Here is a 23,474-nt window from a genome sequence, read left to right on the forward strand (position 1 = left end):
CACAGCACTGTACCCAGCGTTGAAGACAGATGTAACTGAACTAAGTATTTTGCTCTAATCAACAAAGATAGCAAGCAGGTAAGATGTGGAAATGTCAGTCCCTTTCTTGATTGGAAGAAGTATGACATGTTCAGTGGCTGCAGATGTGTTGGTAGCTGTGGTCTTAGGAATGTTAACATTCAAATGGGGAAAAAATTAAAAGGAAATTATTGAAATGCTCTGTGGGTACTGCCATTTTAGAATGCAATGACCTGCTGCTCTTCAAAAAGAAACATTTCTAGGTTTAGCCTTCTTAAACCTAAATCTTTGTACAACCTCAAGTATCCTTAGGTGCCTTAATGCATGGAAAATTTAGTGAGCTAGAGAAGATGAACAAAATAGCAAAGTAACTGTCAATTCCTGTTGTCTGTGCTGGATAAACAGGCAGAAGAATCATCTGGACATTGCAGGAGTTGAAATGAAATTTACGATCTAAGTGGACTCCTGACATTGTTACAAGGTATACTTAAAGTATACTTAACTCTCCTGTTCATGACTTTGTGCAGCTTAGGTGTTGCTATGGGTGGATGGGCTGAAGCTTTCCTGCCCAGCTTTGTGCGTCTTGGTGCTGTAGTGCAGACCCTGGACTGCTCCAGCAGGAGTACAGCTGGGGTAGCCTGTAAGTCTGATATAAATGTGTAGAAAGTAGGTGAGGAAGGTGACTTACTCCAAGGATCATTTAGGACTTGGGCTGCAGCCTGTGCTGTGTTTAGAGCAGAGATGGAAGGTATTTAGAGAATGGATTACTCACTTCAAAATTCCAATGTAAATAAGATTGTGTGCTAGTGATGGTCACACAGTAGAAGGGGAATGTAAAGTTTATCATAGTTGATGTTTTGAAGCAATATTTGTTCTTTTTTGGGCCTTTTCTGTGTGGTGTTCTGTGTTCAGTACACCTGTGCTAGGCCTGAAGGATTCTGTCAATGTGCATCCTCTGAAATACAGATTATTTTGTCTACACTATTTATAAATATATTAATGCTAGCTCAAGTGTTCAGCTATTGTATTTTTTCAAGTTCTAGTTAAAAGATATCTTCTGAGTAACCCCAAAGTTGTCATTAGTTTTAGTGATAGCAGCAGACTCTATAAGCTGTTCTGCTGGCCTTGGCTAACTCCAGCCACAACCTTACTATATTTTGAAGCTTGTTGTTTGGAGTGATATTGCAAGGTTCCTGGTCATAAATAGATTAAATGGGACACCAACTGGTAGTTCAGTAGTTTGTCCCAGTGCTAACACCTTAACAACTGAAAAGAGAGGTGTGTTACATTACACTTATTTGGGAATGGGCTTTCAGGGGTGACTGGAAATATAACAGCATTTTTTTTAGAAAAGTCACAGACGGAAACAAAAGTATGTATGAGTAAATAAATTGAGTTGTTTGTCTATCGTACTGAAATGAAGAGAGGCAAGGATTTAACAGGTAGTGTTTTGGATCTAGTAAATAGTATTATTGGTTGTTTCTTGTGGGTTTTTTTTGGTTTTTACCCTGTCCTCTTAATGGTACTAGCTAGGTCTTATGTGTTCAAACGTGCTCAGTTCCTACTCATTTGATGTCTTCAGTGGACAGTCCCTGTGCACCTCTGTTTTGGTGCTGGACAGACAGAAATGTCCTTTGATAATGGACACAGCATCCTGATCTGGAAGGCTTTGTAAAATGTGTCTGTAGTCCAACCGTAGCTGCTCTTGAGATGTCTACACACTTAAGCGTGAATTTACTAAAAATATTCAATTTCTTAAAAACAGGAGAAAACAGAAAAGCTTACTTGCACAATTAGCTCAGTAATGGAAATGTTAATGGAGAATAAAAATAGCAACTTTGCATATTTGCAGTTTAAATTAGGGCAAGAGGCATGTTGGGAGATGTATTTTTTTAATGAAGACCTGTCTGCATTACCTGATTTGATAAGCAGCCTGTCTTTCCTTGTGGAGCTTTAAATAATACATGCAGGGTGCACCAAGTTGTATTTTTATTAATTGTGGATGAAGTAATTTTTTGACCAGAGCATCTCAGAAATACAATAAGAAGACAGAAGTCATGTTGCAATCAAGTTATATTTTACATCCTAATACTGCTGATAAGGCATGAGTGGGACTGTTTTGAAAGACATTTGCAATCTGCAAAGTTAGTACTTTGAGCGTGCACTTGAGTGTTTTGTATCATTGGTAAATGCATGGTAGGTATTTGGAGGTGGGGACTGCTAATGTGGCTCAGATTTCAAACAGATGCCATTTGGAAGTTCATAACTTTGGTTTTGATTTGTAGTTCCAGTTGAGGGAGCAGATAAAGTGAAAGTGCTTGTTTGAAATCTTTTCTGTAAGATGTCATATGAAAGTTGGTAGTTAACTATATTTGATACGAATTATTGAGAACTAGCAAATGGTAACTATTTTGTGTGCCAAGTAAAGGTCTGGAAAGCAAAAAAAAGAAAAAACACAACTTCCTTTCTCATGCTTTTGACCTTGTTGTGTATTTTTCCTGTCAAGCAAAGCCTACTGTCAAGGAACAAATAACCGAATTTAATGTCCCCAGAGGAAGATGTACCTTCCTTCTGCACTAATGACCCACAGCATTTCTGAACTAATATTTGTGAAAGATTCTTTCCCAGTACTTACTGAGGTCCCTTGATGCCCAGTGGCCCAAGAAATCATTAAATTAACAAGCACCTAATTTCAGTAACCCAGGGTGTAAGAGCGGGTTTCTGTGACATGGGGATGTTGAAAGAAAATAAGAGGTTTGGTAACTTTGTTCCAGTCAAGATGCTGGATGACTGTTGTAATTGGCTGTGAGATGTCCTCATGCTTAGATTTTTGTGTCTTTTGGGGGGAGGTGATTCACATGGAGTCCAGTTGTGAGCACATGTTCCAGATACATAACTTGGGTGTTACTGGGTCTGGCTCCAGAGCAGAAAATGCCAAGCAGGGGATCAAGGGAAGGGGGCAGAGCTGTTTTGGAAGTGAGAATACACAGGAGAAAGCACTGATGTTGAGGTCCAAATAGGAACAGAGGCTAGAATACAGCACATGAAAACAGAGAAACTGGAGGTATAGCTGTTGTGCAAGAGAGTTAGAAGTAAAGGAAAATCAGAAAGGGAGAGAAGGAAGACTCATAGAGACCTTAGAAACAAGATAAGGAGAGCTGGAGGAGAAGGCCATGGGAGAGTTTTCTGTGACTGTAGAGAAAGATGATCTTTCATATTGAAGTTACACAGATTGATGCACAGGATTTAAAAGAATGTCATACAAATTATGAGTCACATTTTTTGAGTAAGTATTGCTGAGCAAATCTGGTAGTGGTTTCAGTGTAGAGAGGAGTGATGTGCTAAAGAAAGTAAAGAAGAACTATTTTTCTAGGGCTTTGCTATCTGTTTCTTCTACTTTAGTGCTTTGTGTTTTGATTTTTTTTTTTTGTTTTTTTTCCAAGGAGATGTGGTTTGGGGGGATTGGAAGAAAACAAAGTTTTGGAAAAAGAATTGAAAGAAAAAACACTTTAAGTTTAAAACACCAGGGCAAAACCAAGTCAATTGTTTAATTTTCAACTGATAGTATTACTACAGTCTTCTTAAGAAGTTCTGCTGATTTATGATTTCTAAAATGATAACAAACTCAGAAATGCTAGCTAGAAAAGAATTGTAAATATTGTTTTCCTCTGTAGGTGTATTGATGTTCCAGACTCTTGCCATTTTATCCTTTTAGTATTGCATAATGCAGCCAATTCATGTTTTCCAGAGCTTCCCAATTAAGTTAAGTGTTCAGAAGTTTCCATGACCTTTAGGTTTCTTTGTACTCTATGTTGTTTTGCAGAGAGTATGATAGACTTTGTGGTTTACTTCCAGTGTAGTCTTTCTTTTATGGAAAAGATGTCACAATGCAAAAAGGCCATGGTTTTGAGTTGTGTTTTTGAGCATTTAATACAATGCTGATTTGACATAACTTTTTTTTAAGAAGTGTCTTAACATACAGGAAACTGTTTAAGTAGCTCATCAAAAAACGGTCAGCAGCAAAATACAATTTTAAAAGTTATCATTAGGCTGAATATATGGAAAAAACAAGTTCAAGAAAGAAGATCCCCTTAGAGAAGTTTGTTGCAGGGTATAGAAAAGGGCACCTATATTTCATATTCAGTACAGTAATTGATGTTCGCTGTGCTTATGTTTCTTGCTTCAGTTTTGCCTGTTGCAGTACATATGACTTGTTGGAAAACCTTCTGTAAAGGTCACATTGTCCTCTTCAGTCAGATCTGTGAGAGTTCCCAAACACAAGCCTCTGTTCTTCACTGAAATTTTTTGGTTTCTCCAAAACCTTATGGTCTATTGGGGGTTTCAGAGGATGATGGGCATCATCCTGCTCAATGAATGAATGCCAGTTTCACGGTGACCTTACAAGGTGGAGGCTTGAGTTGGAAAAGGTGGCATGTGGATACCTTCCAAGGAAGGGTGCATGGGCTGCCTTAGTAGGCACAGGGCTATATTCATATGCTATTTACCATCCAGGCTGAAATAACTTCACTTCTGTCTTCCTGGAGTATAAACAGAAACCTCAGGTCTGTCTGCCCCTGCCCGTGTCGGTGTGTATTTAAAAGCCTGAGCTTATCTGTCAGAGCTATTTCGCTCTTTCTTTGGGTGCACACTGAACACTAGCAACTGTTCATGTCAGAACACTAATTAATATACATATTTATGTGTATATATACATATAGCCAGGCCCTCCAATCCCCCTGTCCTGAATAAAGAACCCTTACCCCTGGCATTGCTTAATACGTAGTAATTATGAAGCCTCAGGATCTTGTTTACACATGCCAACTCTGACCTGGTGTTTTGGTCCATGTTTGTTTCAGCATGTCTGTCAAGGCCTTGCATTTAGTGTAAATGCATCAAAAGCTCTGGTAGCAAAATGTGACTGTTGACAAGTTGCCCCCACAATGTTGTAAACACGCATATTTTCCTGCAACCTGATATAAAAATGCCCTGTTGGTAATGAAATTTTTTGTACTGAAATTTGCTTGAGAAAATACAATAGATCATGGTGAATATACACCAGTGCATGTAATTCTTTCATGTATGAACAGTGCAGTAAAGAACTAAGACAATTCAGCTATCTGGTTCAAGAGTTGTGGTATGAACTCTTATTAATAAATACATATAACTCATAAATGTGTATGTATATATTTAGGTATATACATAATCAAATCTTGTATGTAAAAATATCTGTATGACAGTTAATGAGAAAAAAGATTAAAAAATAAATACAGAAACAGAAAAACTAAGTATGATAAAATAATACTATTGCTGTAGGGAGAGGACAAGCCTCTGCTACACTTCTGTTTTTCTTAAACGATTTTTAGATGTTTACATTGATGGGATTCCTTTTCCCAAAACTGTTCAGAAGATTCTATTCTGCAGAAGCTTTTATTTGGCACCCTCTGTTCTGCAGAGGGTGAAACCTGTGGAGGAATGAATATGAATATATTTGGGGACCTTTTCTGCGTGTAAAAGTTGTCCCTCAGACTCCCAATCTAGCTAGTGTATTAATAGCCTTGAGTCCAAATTGCTGTATGAAAGGATTCCTGTTGGGTTCGTGTGTAAGGTCTTCCTAACTTAAATGTGTTAGTTTTTCTAGTGCTGTTTTGGAGAGGGGTTTTGTTTGACCTTTAGGGGATAAGTGTTGTCACAGTGAGGCTCTTCCTTCACATGTGGAGACCATAGTACAAGGAGGAACTGAAACCGAGCCCAGAATTGGTGTTCTCTGCATTAAGGCATCTCTCCTCTGAATAAAGACATCTCTTGAAAGTTGTTATGCTTCACAGTGTTGTATGACTGCTGCTGAAACTCTTTTCTGTTAAATGTATTCCGAGTCTCCTGTCTGACTTAAAATGTTGGCCTCTTGTTATTTAGTCATCCTCCCCTGCCCCGGTTCTCAGGTGGGTGTGTTGCAGGTGTGGAGCTGAATTTATAAATATTTTATGCAGCTGAAAAGAATAAGAAATACAAAGTTTTGGCGGTGTTTTTGGAAAACTGTTTTAAAAATGTGATCTTCATACTTGGTGAACTTGACTAGGCCAAGAGTTCACTCTCTTTCTGGTTTTGAAACTGTAACTTTTTTTCCTTTTTCTGTATATCATTCCTAATAAATTTTTTACCTGTAATTATCTTTCTAACAGTAATAGTATGTTCATTACTCTGAAAACATTTTTATGCAGCCTGGTTTGGAGGAGGGATTCTTTGTCTCCTTCCATTTTTGTTTTGACTTCTGTGTAGACTAAAATTGAACTTGGTTCTCCTTCCCAACCTGTCAAGACAGGGTCAGATCTTGGTACACTTGCTTTAGGTTTAAAATATCTAAAGGTCTGAACGTTATTTTTGATGACTCCTTTGTAGCCTTTCCCTGTCATAGAAGGGGCCAGTGTTTGATGCAAGTTAATGATGTAATCTCTATCAACAAAGATTAGAAAACTTCTGAATGTTTTCTTTTATTTAACTTAAGTATGTAATTTGGTTGCTATTTTATGTGTTGTTTGCATTTTACCTACTTACTAGGTTAAGTGACTGATAGTTAATTGTAAAGGATCATTTCTTTGGAGAAAATGGCTGTGAGATGGAAGGATTTCACTTCTAGCATTTACTCAAAAGTATGCGTATGGGGGAAAAGGATAGTCACGCCTCTGTGAATATGTTCATGATGAGTGCATATGTAAACATGCTTAAATCTTTGCAAGCTCTCTTCTGTTTTAGCAGGATGTCAATTCAGTTAAGGCATCCTGAAAATGATATTTTAGCTCTATTCGTTGTTCATTGGCTTATGTTTATTTAAAGATACCTCAGTCAATACTTCAATACTCAGGATGTACTGAACAGTAGTAGCAAGAGTGACACAAATTTCCTTAACCAAACTGAGACAAGCTATTCTGATGAATGCTGGAGCACTTGCATATTTGAGGTGAATTATCTCAAACCCCATGAAGTTCAACAAGGCCAAGTACAAGGTCCTGCACATGGGTTGAGACAATCCCAAGCACAAATACAGGCTGGGCGATGGGTGGATTGAGAGCAGCCCTGCGGAAAAGCACTGAGGAGTTGTAGTGGATGGAAAACTGATTATGAGCCAGCAGTGTGCACTCGCAGCCCAGAAAGCCAACTGTACCCTGGGTGGCATCAAGAGAAGTGTGGTCGGCAGGTCAAGAGAGGTGATTCTCCTCCTCTACTCCGCTCTCATGAGACCCCACCTGCAGTGCTGTGTCCAGCTCTGGGGCTCCCAGTATAAGAAGGACATGGACCTGTTGGAGCGGGTCCAGAGGAGGCCACGAAGATGCTCAGGGGGCTGGAGCACCTCCCCTGTGAGGATGGGCTGAGAGAGTTGGGGTTGTTCAGCCTGGAAAAGAGAAGGCTCTGGGGAGACCTTCTAGCAGCCTTCCAGTACTTAAAGGGGGCTACAGGAAAGATGGGGAGAGGGACTCTTTATCAGGGAGTGTAGGGATAGGATGAGGAGTAACAGTTTTAAACTGAAAGATGGTAGATTTAGATTAGATATAAGGAAGAAATTCTTCACTGTGAGGGTGGTGAGACACTGGAACAGGTTGCCCAGAGAAGTTGTGGCTGCCCCCTCCCTGGCAGTGTTCAAGGCCAGGTTGGACGGGGCTTTGAGCAACCTGGTCTAGTGGAAGGTGTCCCTGCCCATGGCAGGGGGGTTGGAGCTAGATGATCTGTAAGGTCCCTTCCAATGCAAACCATTCTATGATCTTTATTCTTTTATTTGAGAAAAAACCCTCTAACTTCACAAGACAAATAACTGCTAGTAATTATGTACTATAGGTCGTGTTTTACAGAGTTATAGTTTATATATGTGCTTCTGCAGATTATTCTGGGATTCAGTTCTGTTAATACATTTAGACATCAGTACATTGTGAACATAGAGAAAGGTTTGGTTCTTGAAGAAAATTATATACTTATCTGAATGGAGGCAGAGATTTGTTGCGTGAATATCTTTTGTCTGAAAATTGCTGAACTATAATTATACCATAACTAAGATATAATCTAAACTAGAAATATTCATGTTTCTTTCCAAATTAACTATATTGACTTTTCTCTTTAGTAGAGATTCATATTTTGTAAGTTTTGATTTGTCTCTTTTGTAGTACTCATTCACAGTAGAGCTGAAGCAGGGGTTTTGTTTTGTTAGTGAAACCTGCTTTTGTTGACCACTTAAGTTAAAAAGCACCTTTATGCATTTTGGTGATTTTTTTCGCATTTGTGTAGGCCACATCTTTCCGGGAAGTATGCATTTTTGGGAGTGATGACTGTTTTTCTTAACTTTGTGTTCCATAGTGTGCAACCTAGTGGCATCTCAGTTGGTAAATGAGATAACTGCTCATTCTTCTTTTGCAAAAAAAAAAAAAAAATTACAATGGAAATGCTCATGTGCGGTTTTGTTTTTTGAAAACATAAAACAACAAACAATGAATGAATGAGAAACCCCTTCCAAGAATGTGTTTTAAACGTTGAATATAAAGTTACTTTGCAAATAGTCAGTTTATTGGTAATGGGTAAGTTTGGTCTTTTTGTTATATGATATAAAGTAGAAGTTGACAGGTTGGATAATTCTTAACACAGATTTGTATCTTTCTGTCTTCTAGACAATTCTGCTGAAGCAGATTTATGGTTGCTGAACAGTTGTACAGTAAAAAATCCTGCTGAGGACCACTTCAGAAACTCAATCAAGTAAGTTGTTTCCCTAAAAAGATACTGAGTTATCAATTAATATTGCATGTTTTAATTTTAAAAGCTTCATATTTTCAATCTAGAAGTAATTTTGTGTGTTAGAGCAAGAAATGTGCTGAGTTTGAGTGTTAGAGTGAATTCTCTAGAATGGTTTCTCAGGTGCAGCATATTTTTTTCTTTAATTAGCTGTAACTTGCAAGTGATTATCAATACACTTAGGAGAACTGGTGACCTATTTAGATAGCGACTCCTGTATCACTTTTCAAGACAATGTTGTAACATTCTTCTGAAGAGTATTTGTTTTTTCAAAAATATGTATTGTTAGGGTGGCTGTGTTTCCCTCTAATTTTACATAATCAGGCCCTTTAATTAAAAGGGTGTCAGGTACATGCTTAAAACTATTTCACTATATGTTGGTTTCTTAAAAGGTGAACTGATTAGCCTATAGTAAAAGTCTTCTGAAGAACATGTTTGTTTTGTCTGTAATATTTCCATGATGCTGAAAAATATGACATGGTAGTGACTTCTGCCTCTGACTTCTGCAGAGGTATAGTTGTGATGAGAATCACTTACAGCTGTCATTGCCCAGTATAAATAAATATTGTGGCATGTTTCTTGTAGATTTTACCTTTAGTAAACAAGTGTGACTATTTATGCAGTCATGTTAGTGTGGTGCACTGTGGATGGACCATGTATTGAAATCCATTTTGGTTACACAAACATAGTTCTTAGTAAGCAGTTGTCATTCTTGGGAGGATAGGAGAAAGAAGCTGGATATAAACTATCTGCTTACAGTGTTGGGGTTACTAACAGCATCCCAGGGCTGTAACCTGGAACAGAAACTGTTTGCCCGCGGTACGTGGCACAGCAGAATCTTCCTTCACCCCTCAGAGGGATTCACTTCCTGGCTGATGGTGTTGCACTTGGTGATGAGACTGGCTTTTTGGCTTTTTTTAATTTCGCCAAAAAAAAAAAAAAAAGTTGTTCCCAGAATACTTCCAGTTAGTGTGTGTTGGCCAACAGAACTGATGACAAGATCTTTTCCAGTTCAGTTGTGGCCCTCTTTCTATTTTACTAATCTTATGCCAGAATTGATGTGGTATGGTGTGTGTCCTTTAACCAGTAGAACAGAGTTGGTTAAGAAAGAGGGTCTAACTAAAAGCAAATGACCAAAAATATTTCTTTGAACTTCATTTTTTCTGTTGCCACTCCATTAGTGAGCCTGAGGTTATTTGTAGCCTGGGTTTATTCCTTTTTTCCTTACTTCTCCCTATGTTCTTTCTGTTCTGACACACACTCTGGTGGTTCTCCATTTCTTGTCTTTGCTGAGAGTCACTCCTTTCCTGTAGCTTGCATAGTTAGTTCTCTACGCTCAGATCCCGGCAGTTCCTAATTATGGAGAAGGACAACTTTTGTTACTGTTTCTGACCATTTTTTATAACGTTCATTAAACATAGGGGAGAGAACCATATGTGGGTGCTCTTTCATGGGATCTGGAACTGAAAGATTAAACATCATCCATCTCAGAAAAGAGTAACTACTGCCATATTTCCATATTTGGGTTCTGCACTAGTGGGGAAAGCTTGTATCTCTAAAGAACACAACTTCTCCCAAATACATCTTTAATTTGTTGCAGCAACAAATCCAATGCATGAAGTTTGGGTGATACAAAACTAGCTGTCATTATATACTATCTTAACAGCTTCTTGGTAGCTATGGAGATCTTTGTTTTTCGCAGTTGAGTAACAAATTAAACATTTAGTATGTAGATTGTCAAAGCAAACACACTTTGGAAAAAATAATACAGTAAGATTCTTCTTTTGAACTAAAAAAAAATTCAGGCTGAAAGTCTTATATAGGATTATGAATGTCACGTGGAAGAAGTATTTCAGTTTTGTTTATTCTGCAATAGTTTGTTGTGTATCTTTCCTTGCGTATATGAGTTCAAAATGCACTGATTCAGACCAGTGGTAGTGTGTTCGTGCTGGTGGTTGAAGAATGAGAAGCTGATGCCTCACTAATACTGTGTGCCAAAGGATGTGTCAGAACCCAACAAGTCCTGTAGGTTCAAACTTTTTTGATCTGATGTTCTTCTAAAAACAAAACAAAACGCCTCCCAAACTCTCTGAACCTTTGCATTGGATGTGCAGATGTGTATACAGCTGATATAAGCCAACTGACAAGTTTAATATCCATGCCTTTTTGTATAGCTCTTAAAAGTGGTCTGCTGCTCTTTGGTATCAATAAAGTTGAAGCCACCGAACCGGGGTGGCAGTATGGAGAGAAAAGAGTTGCTTAAAGACCATTAGCTTATGGATAGGAATTGAGAGCTTTTAGTGTGAGGATTTTATTCTCAGTTGGTTAATTGTAAAATAAGATTAAAGGCAGAGTTAGGCAATAGTAATAAAGAATTCCTAGTAAAATTAAGTAGGTGGAGTTTTAAAAAAAATACTTAGAATCCTTCAGAAAATGAAGGTTAATTGAAGGAAGTAGTAGGAAATGAAGAGAATAAACTAAAGCAGTTAGTTTTCATAAACTTGCTTGCTGGAAGTTAAGGTGACTGTGTAAAGCAAATGGCTAGGCAAAGAAAAAGAATCCCTTGAACAAGTAAAAATAAGAAAAAGAAGGAAGAAACTAACATTAAGAAGCAGCGAGGCAAAGAACACCACAGAGAAACAGTCTTGCAGAGAAATGGTCCCTGTTCGTTACAGGGGGGCTCAGTTATGTTGCAGTAACTCTGTTCTTCTGTTTCAATACTTTGCTAAATCTCACAGAATGTGCTATTATCCCCAGCTCTAGCTTTGTGGAATTCGCAAGTGCATGTAACCCCGTGGCTGAAAACACTTGTGATGAAAGATTTGCTAGTAGCTGGTTTTGGCAGGATCCTACCTTAGCATAGGAGGAGCAGGAGATGGCCTGTTGTTTAAATGGCTCCAATTTGCAGCTGTTATGAAATGAGAATACCTGTTGCTAGGCAGAGGGAAGTGAGAGTGTGGAGTACCGGGGGGAGAGGGAGACAAGGGCACAGGAGCTAGTGTGGGTGTATGATATTACTTGTGCAGTTGATAAGCAATCGCCACATATGGTATATGTGGACAAGAATGAATTATGTCCCTTTGTCTATCCCTAGGTTGTAACAGTGCAGTATAGATAGTACTACATATACAGAATTACAGAATGGCTGAGGTTGTCGGGGGCCTCTGGAGATTGTCTTGTTCAACCCTGCTCAAATCAGGGACAGCTAGAGCCAGGTGGCCGAGGGCTGTGTGCAGGCAGGTTTTGAGTGTCTCCAAGAGAGTCCACAAATGCTCTGGGCAACCTGTTTCAGTGTTTGACCATCCTTACAGTAAAAAAGGGTTGTCTTAGGTTTGAACTTAGTTGTCGTGTATTTCAATTTGTTTGTTCCCCTTTGTCCTGTCACTGGGCACCACTGTGAAACACCAGGCTCTGTCACCCCCTTGTTCTCCCATCCTCTTCTTTCCCATCAGGTGTTTAACTACACTGATGGAATTCCCCTGACCCTTGTCTTCTCCAGGCTGAAGAGTCCCAGCTTTCTCAGCCTCTATTTGTTTGTCAGATGCCCCAAACCTTTGATTACTTGTCCCTTCCCTGGACCCCTTCCAGTTTGTTCTGTCTTACCTGACTGGTGAGCCCAGCACTGGACCCACTGCTCCAGATGTCTCACCAGGGCTAATCAGTAGGGAAGGATCACCTCCCTCTGTCTGCTGGTGATGCAATGCCTAATGCAACCCGGGAGGTTGTTGGTGGTCTTTGCCGCAAGGGCACATTGCTGGCTTGTGGTCAGTTTGGTGTTTACCAGCACCCCCAGGGCCTTTCCTGCCAAGCTGCTTTCCAGCTGGTCAGCCACTGCCTGTCCTGGTGCACGGGGCTATTTTTTTCCCAGGGGCAGGACTTCACACTATCTAAACCCCCTCATTTTCATCAACGTTGATATTAAAATAAAGAAAATAATTAATTTGCGTTAACTCAGTGTTTATAGTGAGTGATCTACTTGTCCTCATAAAGATGTGACTATTCTTGGCTATGTCGTGTAAGCTTTTAGAAATAAATTCCTGCAATGGATTTATCTTCTGAAAGAAAACAAAGTGCTTTTTTTCTGTCAAGGGCTTGTATTTTGGTTGGTGATGGATATATCTATTGTGCTTTAGTAAAGTAGTTGTTGGGCATTCCTGGGAATTAGCAGCTTTTGGAAATATCCAGGAGCGTTGAATACCTCTGATCATTTTCTTTCTAGTGGTATTGAACTCTTGCTAAAGCGGTGGGTTCCTCTGGCAGGGAAAGCATGCCATGGAAAATACCTCTCTACCCTGGCCTGTTCTTGCAGTCTTAAGTGTCTGTGGATGGCTGCAATCCCAGATGGCCTGTTAGTTTATTGGTCCTTAATTGGCCTGTGCACACTGTTTTAAGCAGAAGGATTTTTTTTCATTTTAATTTACAGTTCAGAAAACCTTGACAAACCTAAACCACAGCCATTCGTATCTTTGCTATACTATTTATACAGAAAGTGCCCCCCAAAAAACACTGTTCAAGATGTCATGTTGAACAGAGTGACTGTGATGCTTTTAAAACCTGTAATGCTTTAAAATGATGTAGTACCTCAAATAGAGTTTTATGGAATCAAATGCCTTGAGGTGATTTGGATTCAAGGACCTTTACCTTACCTGGAGCTAGTTTTTGTCTGCTAATACAAATGGTTCTGTCAGTGCTGTGTTTTTTTTATCCTGTAGCTCAGGCAATCGGAAATTAAAGGTATTTTATGGAATGGGTTATGTTTTCCCTTTCACATCATTTCTTTTAATAGTGGCAGATATTTTCTTTCTCCAGTTAGTAGTCAGATACAATTTGGAGAATGCATTCCTGCACTAAAGGCAGCAAAGTGCTTGGGGTACTTCATTGATAGAGTTTGTCCTTGTAGGACAGCTCTGACTTAAACTCCTCACCCTGTCCTGTGATCTAAGCTGGCTTTACCCTTGAGATGGACAGAGCTAGGATATTATTCTGTATTGAAGTCCTGTAGGATAGTATATAATAACATTAAATTTACTTAGTTTTAAACATTTGCTTACAACATTTTGTCAAGTCGACTTTATTTTGCCTTAGAATGAAATAATACTTTTTTAAAGGTAGCCTACAAGCTGTATTTAAAAGTCAATCACATCTTTTTTTTTGCTGATAATGTTTTGGTATAATACCTTTGCTTTGGACCTAATCATATGTCAGTGTGACCAACTTAAATGAGTTAAGTGTATATGTATATAGTTATCTTATAAACAGTATAATAAAGAAAAAGTAAAATATCATTAATACCCTTGCAGAGAGATGTCACAGTATTTATTTTTGGGCATGTTGGGTAGTTCTGTGATGGTTCACTTCAGTGTCTCTCCGAAGTCTGTTGGGGTTTTTCCAGTGGCAGAAGGTTGTCAGCTAACACTTTCTGCTGTCATTTAGTTTATTTAAAAGCTTTCTTAAAACCTAGCTGTTAGCAGCAGCAAGAATAAGCATTCAGTAAGTAAGCTGCTAAACTTCTGTAAACCACAGTAAATCTGTTAAGGCTGTTTTGATGAAGAGAATTAATAAGAGCATGTTCTATAGGAGCTCACTTCCTTTAAAATAAAGTTAATTTGCTCTTTGGTCTCATGCTTCATTGATTTCTATGTGCTCTGTTACTCTTGACTGTTACATCTCAGATACCTAACCCCCTTTTCCTGATGACCTCCTAAAATTCAGGGACTGTCGTACGTTTCTACCCAGCTGGCTTCTCCCTTGCTCAATCCTTTCCTGAATGCTGTTGTAAGTTACTTGTGTGTTCAGTGACTTTGGCTTTTCCTAAGGAGTTCTCTTGGTGGTTCAAGTATTATGGATAGGATTCTGGGGTCTTTCTTACAGAAATAGCCAGAATGATGTCATTTGGGAAGTACTATGTGGTTATGCTGTCGAGGTGTTTGTGGCTTTTCTCATGGTATGGAATAAGTTTGACCACTATAATTGTCTTTGTTACTATATATAACTAATTTATACCATTAACACATATTTCCTTTGTATATGTTGCAGCATTCGCTTTAAGGCGTACTCCAGTGTGTATTCAGCCCCTTTCTTTCTGATCGCTATGAGTTGTGACAGAAATGTAAGGGCTTTTAGCACTGAAGAAGCACTGCGTGGCTTCCAGCTCTGTTCTTGCTTCAGCTTTCACCAATTCATGAATAAAGACTATGTGTGGGATCTCACTTTTATGCTAGAAGGAGCATCAGAACCTGCAGAATTTGTTGAAATGGTAGTTTAACAGGACTTTGATCTTAGACCATGAAAATTGTTTAAGGCTCTCAGGTCCAAGTGGACTAAGTTGAAGAGTAAAAGGCATGACTACCTCTGGATGCTACAGAATTTCTGTTCACTGAATGCAAATGTGTTGATGTTAAGTACAGAAAGAGCTTATTCTTTAGGAAATAAAAAAGCTCGTTCAGAGATAAGAGATCAGAATATCTTCCTGCTGCTTGTCATCTTTGCAAGTGAAAATAACTCTGGAAGAATGTTTTGTGTTTCTTTGTTAATGTTTGCAAATGTAATTCATATGATGCATTTTGTAAATCAAGCAAAACCAAAAATTGCACACTGAATTAGAACAGTGTTACCACTTTCTTTAAAGCAGCATTAAGCCTTTTGCTTTTACTAATACATTTCCAGTGTAAAAGTAGACTGTGGTTTACACTTGTTTATGCTGTTCATACAGTAAAGTTTAACCTGTGAAGTACCTCTGGAAAAGGAAACATAGGTATTTCAAAGCTCTTTATTTTATGGATCCTATTAGCATAAGATGATCACTTCCATTGCGGTTCAGATGAGTGTCATAGCCTTGCTGTTTATTGCATTTTAAAGTAGTAGTATGTTGCCATGGCTTCGGTGCTTGTGTCAGAGTACTTCAGGTAAGGAGTACTGAGGACTGTAGCTAAGAGTACTGCTATTTTCCACTGGTATTGAAGAAATCTGGGAAGAGCTGGATTCTCTGAAGTAAAAATGCCTGTGGAACAAGCTTCATTGGGTGGGAGGAAACTTGGCACTTGAGTTTTTTTAAGAGAAGTTGCCAATCCTTCCTCAGACCCTCTAAATTAGTCCAGATAATGTTGATGAAAATCTTACTATTTTGCAATGATGAAAGGCTCACATGCTCACAGATTGAGGAAATACTTGTATTCGAGATACATGCTATATTTGCTGTGCAAGAGAAACATCTTCCCCAGATAACAGGAGTTACTCAGTTTTGAATGGAGGCTATAAATCTATTAATTAGAATTTTAAATCACAGGTTTTTTTCTAAGAACAACTGGAAAGTTTATGTGACTGCTGCACTTGTGCTTCATCAAAGCCTCTATTGAGATAGATTTATGCACAATGCTTGCATTTTTACAGTCATGGGAGATCTGTAAAGATCTTGGCAATCACACACCATTAACCAAAATTAGTTTTAAAATTAGTTTTGTAGCATAACATAGCTCATTGTGTTTAATAAATATTCTTTTTTAGAAAGCACTCTAATCTTTGATGTAAAGTGTACAAATTAACTAGTTAAAAACACTGAATACTCTTGTGTTTGGATGATGGGTTTTTTTTGAGGTTTGGCATTTTTCTGGCAAAAAATTCTAGAAGGATTTTCTATTTCAGCATTTGAGATTTTATTTTTTGTATAGCTATGTTCATCCATACTACAAAACATTTCAGTGAATTTTTCTGTTAGTTTTACTAGTTAAGGTTTCTTGGTTTGAGCAATACCAGTTTTCACTGTTACGTAGTTGGTTAAGCTTTACTGTGGAGCATAGCATTGTGCTCTCTGGCTTCCAAATGCCACAGAAGGATTTTATATGCTTAGAACAAAAATTTTATTGAACTGTAAGTCTTCATTTAAAAATTTACCAATCTGGTAAGTTTTTTTTTCTGCTTTTTAAACTGACTGAATAGTCATCCATCCTTTTATTTTCTTAGATTGATGGAAGACATAGCTGTTGGAGAAGGATTCTGTGATATAAGTGATGTTTGTTAATGGAAGGATTTGCTGCATTTGAGTGCATTCCTTTTCTTGCACCCACCTCTGCCATAAAAGAGAATGTTAAAAGCTGCTTGACATGATGTTATAAAATGCAGAGAAAAAGCAGACCATATAGAACTGAGTGTTTTCCATTGTATATTGTTTAGAAGATAAAAGGATTATGGACTGCTTGTGATTACATGTGTTACATGGCCACATTTTACAGAGATTTGCAAAAGCCTGAGTTATAAACTTGTGTGCACTTTAATATTTAACAAGGTAAAAAAAAAAATATAGTACAAGAACAGTGCCTGGTAAAGTCAACTTACTATTCTGGATTTTTTTTTACTTCAATATGAACACATATAGGACTGTTTAAAGTACTTCATGATATTGATGCTTTGAAGGGTTAGTGCAGTGGCTTTAGTTCTACACTGCTTAAGTCTTGGATGATTTAGGGGGCTAATTAGCTTTTAGATACTCTTTAATCCTTGAGCCAGATCATTAGGGACTGATGTAGATTTAATTGCCATTTTAAAGAAGAAATTACCAGGACATGAAAGGCCAACTCTGTTTCATGACTTCATATATCTATATTTGAACTTTTTGATTGGGCCAGGTTCCCAGCTATGTAAGCTCCTGGAGCACTGATGGGTTACGAGCAGTGTTTACAGACGTTGAAAATCAGTTAAGTTCATTGCTAAACATGCAAAATACACTTTTCTTTGCAAACAAACGCAAATCTGTTACACTTCAGTGATAAGGGTAAACAAGGAAGGCTTCTGCTTTGGAAAGTACAGCTTCCCTGGTAGTTTATGGAGTTACACTTTCACCTTTCTCCTCATCAGCCAAAATGGGGATCCAGCTATGTTCAGGCTTTTTTAGGCATTTTAGAGTAAGAACTTGTATGCATGTACAACCATCTGAAACCTGTTTTAAGAAAATGAGCAACACTAAAAAGGGGATTTGGTTATCTAGACTGCATTGCTGATGTTTTCTTTAGTTGAAAGACAAAAGCAGTTGTTCTTCCCCCTCCTCTCAGACTTGATCAAATTGCATAATTTTAGTAAACATCTCCAACCAGATTTTATAAAATTTGAAAAAGTAAGTATCGGGCTTTCTCGGTGTTTCTCATGCTGTTCTGCCATATGCTTGCTTAGATGATACATGTTCTGCTAGGCTCTTGGTGCTGGCTGCCCCCTCTTTGCCCAGACCTGGGTCAGATACTATAGAAATGATCAGGAAGATGGGGGCACTGTTTTGGGCTAGAAGTTTCAGGTTTGTTTTGTTAATCAAAGGCTTTAAAGAGGCTTTTTGAGGGATGGGAGAAATTTAGACAAAACTCTTCTTGGCCTCACATTATGGGTATTTGCATGAAAAACATGTTAAAACCTGGTTGAAAACATCTTGTCTGTTTTAGCAGGATGAGGACATTGATTTCTCTTCACGAAAGGAGACCTCATTCTGAATACACTAGTGTTAAATTTCTAACGCATTGGTTAAAGTTCCTCCCTTGATTAAAGTCCCATTTCAGATTAGCAGATTAATCTCTACTTTGTCCATACTAGTCAGTGTTTTCTGTTTGTTTGCAGTTCAAACAATAGCCTACTAAATAAAGATTTTTAAAATCTAGTTTGGGTTATGGTGTGGAAGAGAATAAAATCCACCTCTGTGTGTGTGAATTTAAGGAATGTGAATGGTGGTATGGAATTGCGGAATATTAACAGTTTGTATTTCAGCATGGCTGCAGGTGGAAAATGCTCCTACTGAATTTGCTGAAGCAAAGAGCCGGCAGCGATTTGTGAAGAACTTGTGGTTCACATGGTGGTGAGATAGTGGACAACTACTGGAGACGGAAGCAGTCCGAGACATTGTAGTGTGCTTTTTTATGACTTCAAATAGTAGGCTAGGTGTACTTTCTTTTCCGTGGAAAAATATTTGTGATTTATTCAAGCAGACTATTACTAGTAGTGGACTGCTTCAGCTGAACTTTATGGATGGCAATTAATTTGGGGGTGTATGGTCAAGGTTCTTGCTGCCTCTCCCACCTGACATTCATCTCCTTTCTGTTGGGGAATTTCTTTTTTCTTTCTTGTGGGAGGTAACTGAATTAATTACTCCAGCACTAAAAAGTAGTGAGAGGCTAAAATGTTCTAAATTTACTTCAAATATGTAATAGCATTACTGAGAGAGGATGTAATATTAGTGGAGGTCCAGAGAAACGATGTGGGACAGGATCAGGACAGCACTCTGGTTCGGTTTGCTTTGCCTGCATACAGAAAGTACAGTTACAAGAAGTAAAAAAGGCTTTGGCATGTTTTGGTCTGTTTTTCTTGTTGTTCTGAGCATGCTACCTAATAGATCAGAATATTTTAAACAAGCTGCTGAAGAAGAGAACAGCAAATTGATTCTGCTTCCCTTTTAAAAAGGATTTTTGGTTCCAGCAAGGCGAACTTCTTACTTTTCAATGGGACGGGTGTTGGGCTAAATTGAAAATAAAACTTCCCATGCTAAGTGATCACTGCTGGTTTAAAACTCTCATTATGAAAGTCCTAGTAAGAAGCAGAGATTGAGAGTTCCCTTGAAAACAGGAAAAAAAAATATATATATTTTGCCCTCACATATATATATATATATACACTTTAAAACGTATATTATTAATATTAGAGTGATAAAAGAGTATGGTTCAGTAATATGAAGAGGAACTCTTGGTAGTTGGTTTTAAGATAGTTACATGAGCTTTACAGGATCAGTGTTTTGCATATTATGTGACCTCCGATGTTAACAGGTGTTTTGTTTTACCATTTCAGGGCAGATGAATTGAGCCGAAAAGGTTAATGCCTTGAGTGCTGGAAGCAGGTGGTTGATAGCTTTGAATATTTATCTAATTATCTGCATGTTGGCTGTTGTCCTAGCAGGCCTGACTTTTCCTAGGGAGGGATCATAGGAAAGCATGCAGAAACTTGCTGTAGCAGGATTAATGCGGAAGTCAACATGCTCTAAACTTGTCCTTACTGACAAGTGTGGTTTTTATTTGTTTTTGGTTCAAAAGACTATCTACTAATACTTAACGTGTGTTTGTCCTAAAACAGAGAATGCTTGCTTGTCTGGGTGAGTTTGAGTGGAAAAAGCATCCTCATACTTCTGAAAGAGTGTTGCCACATGGTTACATTAGGCCGCTAACTCGGGAAGGGCAAAAAACATGTTGGGGATTTCTCTGTGTTGTCTGTATTCAGCAGAGCTCTTGCTTTTGTTTTGTTGTAATTTGTGTCTCTTTGTCTAATGCACATCTGTAAAGACTGTGATGGTATACTGAGATTTTATTTTGGTATATTTAGTCAAGGCAAGCTGGGTTATTGCCAATGCAATACAGCAATTCACATTTGGCATTGAATACCTCAGCTGCTATCTTGACCCTTGGTGCACCGTTGTTGTGAGGAATATGAACATGGGCAACTATTTCTTTTCAATTTAACTCTTTAGCCAACATTTCCTCTTACTTGTAAACTTTTTTAATTTTTGTGAAGAAACAGCAGAAGCATAGGCCAATAGCAAGAAACAGTTGACCACAGAATTGTTTCACTCCAAGTGTGTGTTTGAATTTGAAACTTTCCTAGGAGATGGTGTCTGATAACTGCTTTTTACAGGATAATTTTTTTCATGTATTGGTTTTGCAGCCTACAGCACAATGGAAGCTGACCCTCGTTAGTGCCTCCAGCTAACAACTTAACACAAATACTAGCCAACAAACTTTTTTGCTCCAAATAAGAAAAAATCTGTTGTTTTTCTTGTGTGTGTTGTAGTTTATTAGCATGATCTCAAGGGAAATGTAGTAGTAAAGATGCAGAGGGTCCTTTTTTACATAAGGAAAGTGTTAAATAAAATTGTCTAAAATATAGCAAAACTCATTGTAGGAGCAATTTGTGAACACCTCTTATCATAATGGGTATCATGGATTTTTCTCATAAAAATTTAATATGCCTGCAACTTTTATTTTGTCTTTTCCCTGTGCTTTTTTAATGGAAACAATACCATTGAAGTAGCCCATTTCTGTAATACACTTCTAGTTTGTATGCATTTACCTTATACCGGTTGTCAAATAAGAAATTTTTTTCTGTGGAGTTGTTGATTGATACCTGTAACTCCAAAAAAGTGAAGGAGAGCCAGAAATGTTATTTAGAGTCAGAAAAGGTCAACCATGGATGTATCTCAAGTACGATGAAAATTTTTTTCGTATCATTTCAGAAAATAAATACCATGTTTAACTTGAATCTTAAATCCAGGTTGTATAAGACCTTATACAAGGAAAGAAGCAGGGAATTTTTACTTCAGATTGTCCTTAGCTTCAGGTGCTGTTGCTCTGAGATTTAATATCTGAACTTGAAATTATTCTTTCAGAGATTTTTCTCTCTTTGTATTTTATTTCTTGCTATTAGTAGGATGTCTCTTGTTTAGCTGATATTGGACATGTTTTCCAGTTTAGTTATATGAACTCTGTTGGACTGAACCAGCAAAGACCTTTTATATGGGAAACTCCTTCAAGGTAAAGACCACAGAATTGAAGGATTTGTGAAATGCAAATTGAAATTGCTCAACTTCATGAGGAGTGGAAGCAATGGTTGTTTTGTTTCTGTACATATGAAAGTTATATGGCCTCTTTTTGCCCTATTGCACGTAATTGCATTTGAGGTCTGTGGATTTGACTGTATGTGTATGCATGCATGTAACAAGTATACTCAAACCTTCGAGAAAACAGGTTAAATATGTGCTTTTGCACAGGCTTTGTTTTGACCTTCCTTCTATGGTTCAGCAGAGTGGCTTCTGATTTAGTCCTGAACTAAAATAAATCCAATGTATGGTAAACCTGGGGCTTCAGAATGTGATAACTTTGCAGGCTTCACTATGTATTGAGATACTGAAATTTATCTTTTGAAATGTTGATAAATGCTGTCTCAGTTTGGACGGTATAAAATGATGTGGGTTGAGGTGCTCGTTGCTGACGCACAAATGCAGGCAGCCGTTCAAGACAAGCTTGATTAACCTCGCAGGCGGTGGTGTGGAACACTTGGTTTTGTTACAGTGTTTGGTAATTCATGAATATCCCTTGAAATGGAGATTGGATGAGGGGCTGAGGGGAAAAAAAAATCAACATAATTTCTAAATGATTTTGCAATGAGAAAAGAATTTCTAGTATTTACTGTGGAAATACTGTGCAGTCATGAAGGCAGCAGCTCCCCAACATAACTTGGATACAGATCTCTAAGGATCCAGAGGATGAGCAGATGACATTTCTAGTGGTCCTGGCCTATTGTAGACATTAAGAAAGAACCCCCCAAGTTTGTCAGTCTTTTCTCTAATGATATTAACGTGTGTCTTTTTTTTTTTTCTTTTTTTTTTTTTTACAACATAGAAATTGAAATGGCAGCTGAATTCTTACTGGCTTTATTTCTTTGTTCCACTAACTGATGTGCTCAGGAGGAAGGGATTTATTTGCTTCATATTTGAAATACATTGGTTTCCAGTGTTAATGGCATAATATGAATTAAATAGTGTTAAAATCTCTTGAGCAACATGTTTTTTAAGTCAACAGTTCATAGTTTTTACAGCAAGCAGTGCATGCTCTTCAGTTTGTGGTTTCCATTTCTGTTTCACAAAAGATACCAGTTAAGCATGTTTGTTGCAAAATTTTTAAGCTGTTGTGAAATGCTACTCAACATTTTATGATTATTGGAGGAAGGACGTTTAATTAGAATAAGGCAGGTATTGCGCACTCTGTTGTCATTCTTTACTGATGCTGTGGTTGAGATGCAGTACGTCTTGCTTGAATTTCTTGTGACTATTGCTCAGAAACCACATGCTAAGCTGATGTCATAGGCTAAGAAAATTGTCAGGGAGTATGTTTTTATTGAGGAGATGGACTGTAACTGACTTCCTCTAACATCCTAAATTATATTACTTACATAATGAGGTGTCCAGCTGGAGTCCATTGCTTGGTGCACTAGTTCCATGTGAAGAGAGGAAAATATATCAAGTTGCCCCATTTCTCTTCTCTTTCCCCTGCTCCCTGCTGTAAATGTCCTGGTGGCATAGCTGCTGCCAGCTTCACCCCCTGCCAAAGACATGGCATAGCTTTGTGGCTTCAGAAGCAAATGGCAGGTGGCAGGATAGAGGGTGCAGCTTTATTTTTCTTCTCAAAACATACTTCAAGTAACTTTAGGTTTGACTGATGTTGTGTGTCCTTTCCTGCCTTTATCTTCCCAGACAGGGCCAAGCTGCTGAAGAAACATGACTTTGGTACTCTTCTGTTAACCTTTGCCGACTATCCTGAGGATTTAGGGTATACAGATGTTTGAAATAGAATTAGGAAATCATTACAGTAGCATATGGTGGTTTTATTTACTTCTCCAGTGATGCTTTTCTCCATATTTTTTTCTTGGTTTCCAATTTTAATGTTTACAATAGGGAGAGACAAACCTTTTCAATATGACAATTTTTTTCCTGCTTTGCCTGACTTGAATGATGATGAGAAGCTTCTAGTATGTTTTAATGAGGTTACCTTTTTCTCAGCATTGAGATCTGAAGTTGCACAATAGGATGTTTTGTTAGTGACTTGCAGTAAATTTGGATTTTGTTGTTGTTGGTTTTTTTTTTGGTTGGCTTTATTTTTCTTATATGGAAACTTATC

The 23,474-nt window shown here is 37.9% G+C and overlaps 1 protein-coding gene across 4 annotated transcripts in view; it reads left to right on the forward strand.

Annotated features, from left to right (window-relative positions):
• CDKAL1 (CDKAL1 threonylcarbamoyladenosine tRNA methylthiotransferase) overlaps nt 1-23,474 on the forward strand; it is a 421,071-nt gene that overhangs the window by 63,814 nt on the left and 333,783 nt on the right. For all 4 annotated transcript variants that reach the window (XM_074829387.1, XM_074829378.1, XM_074829370.1 and 1 more), the window contains one exon: nt 8,667-8,751. In XM_074829387.1, the coding sequence (XP_074685488.1) occupies nt 8,667-8,751 (85 nt within the window). The remainder of the gene's footprint in view (nt 1-8,666; nt 8,752-23,474) is intronic.

Source organism: Strix aluco, chromosome 1, assembly GCF_031877795.1.
Source record: "Strix aluco isolate bStrAlu1 chromosome 1, bStrAlu1.hap1, whole genome shotgun sequence".
Taxonomy (NCBI): domain Eukaryota; kingdom Metazoa; phylum Chordata; class Aves; order Strigiformes; family Strigidae; genus Strix; species Strix aluco.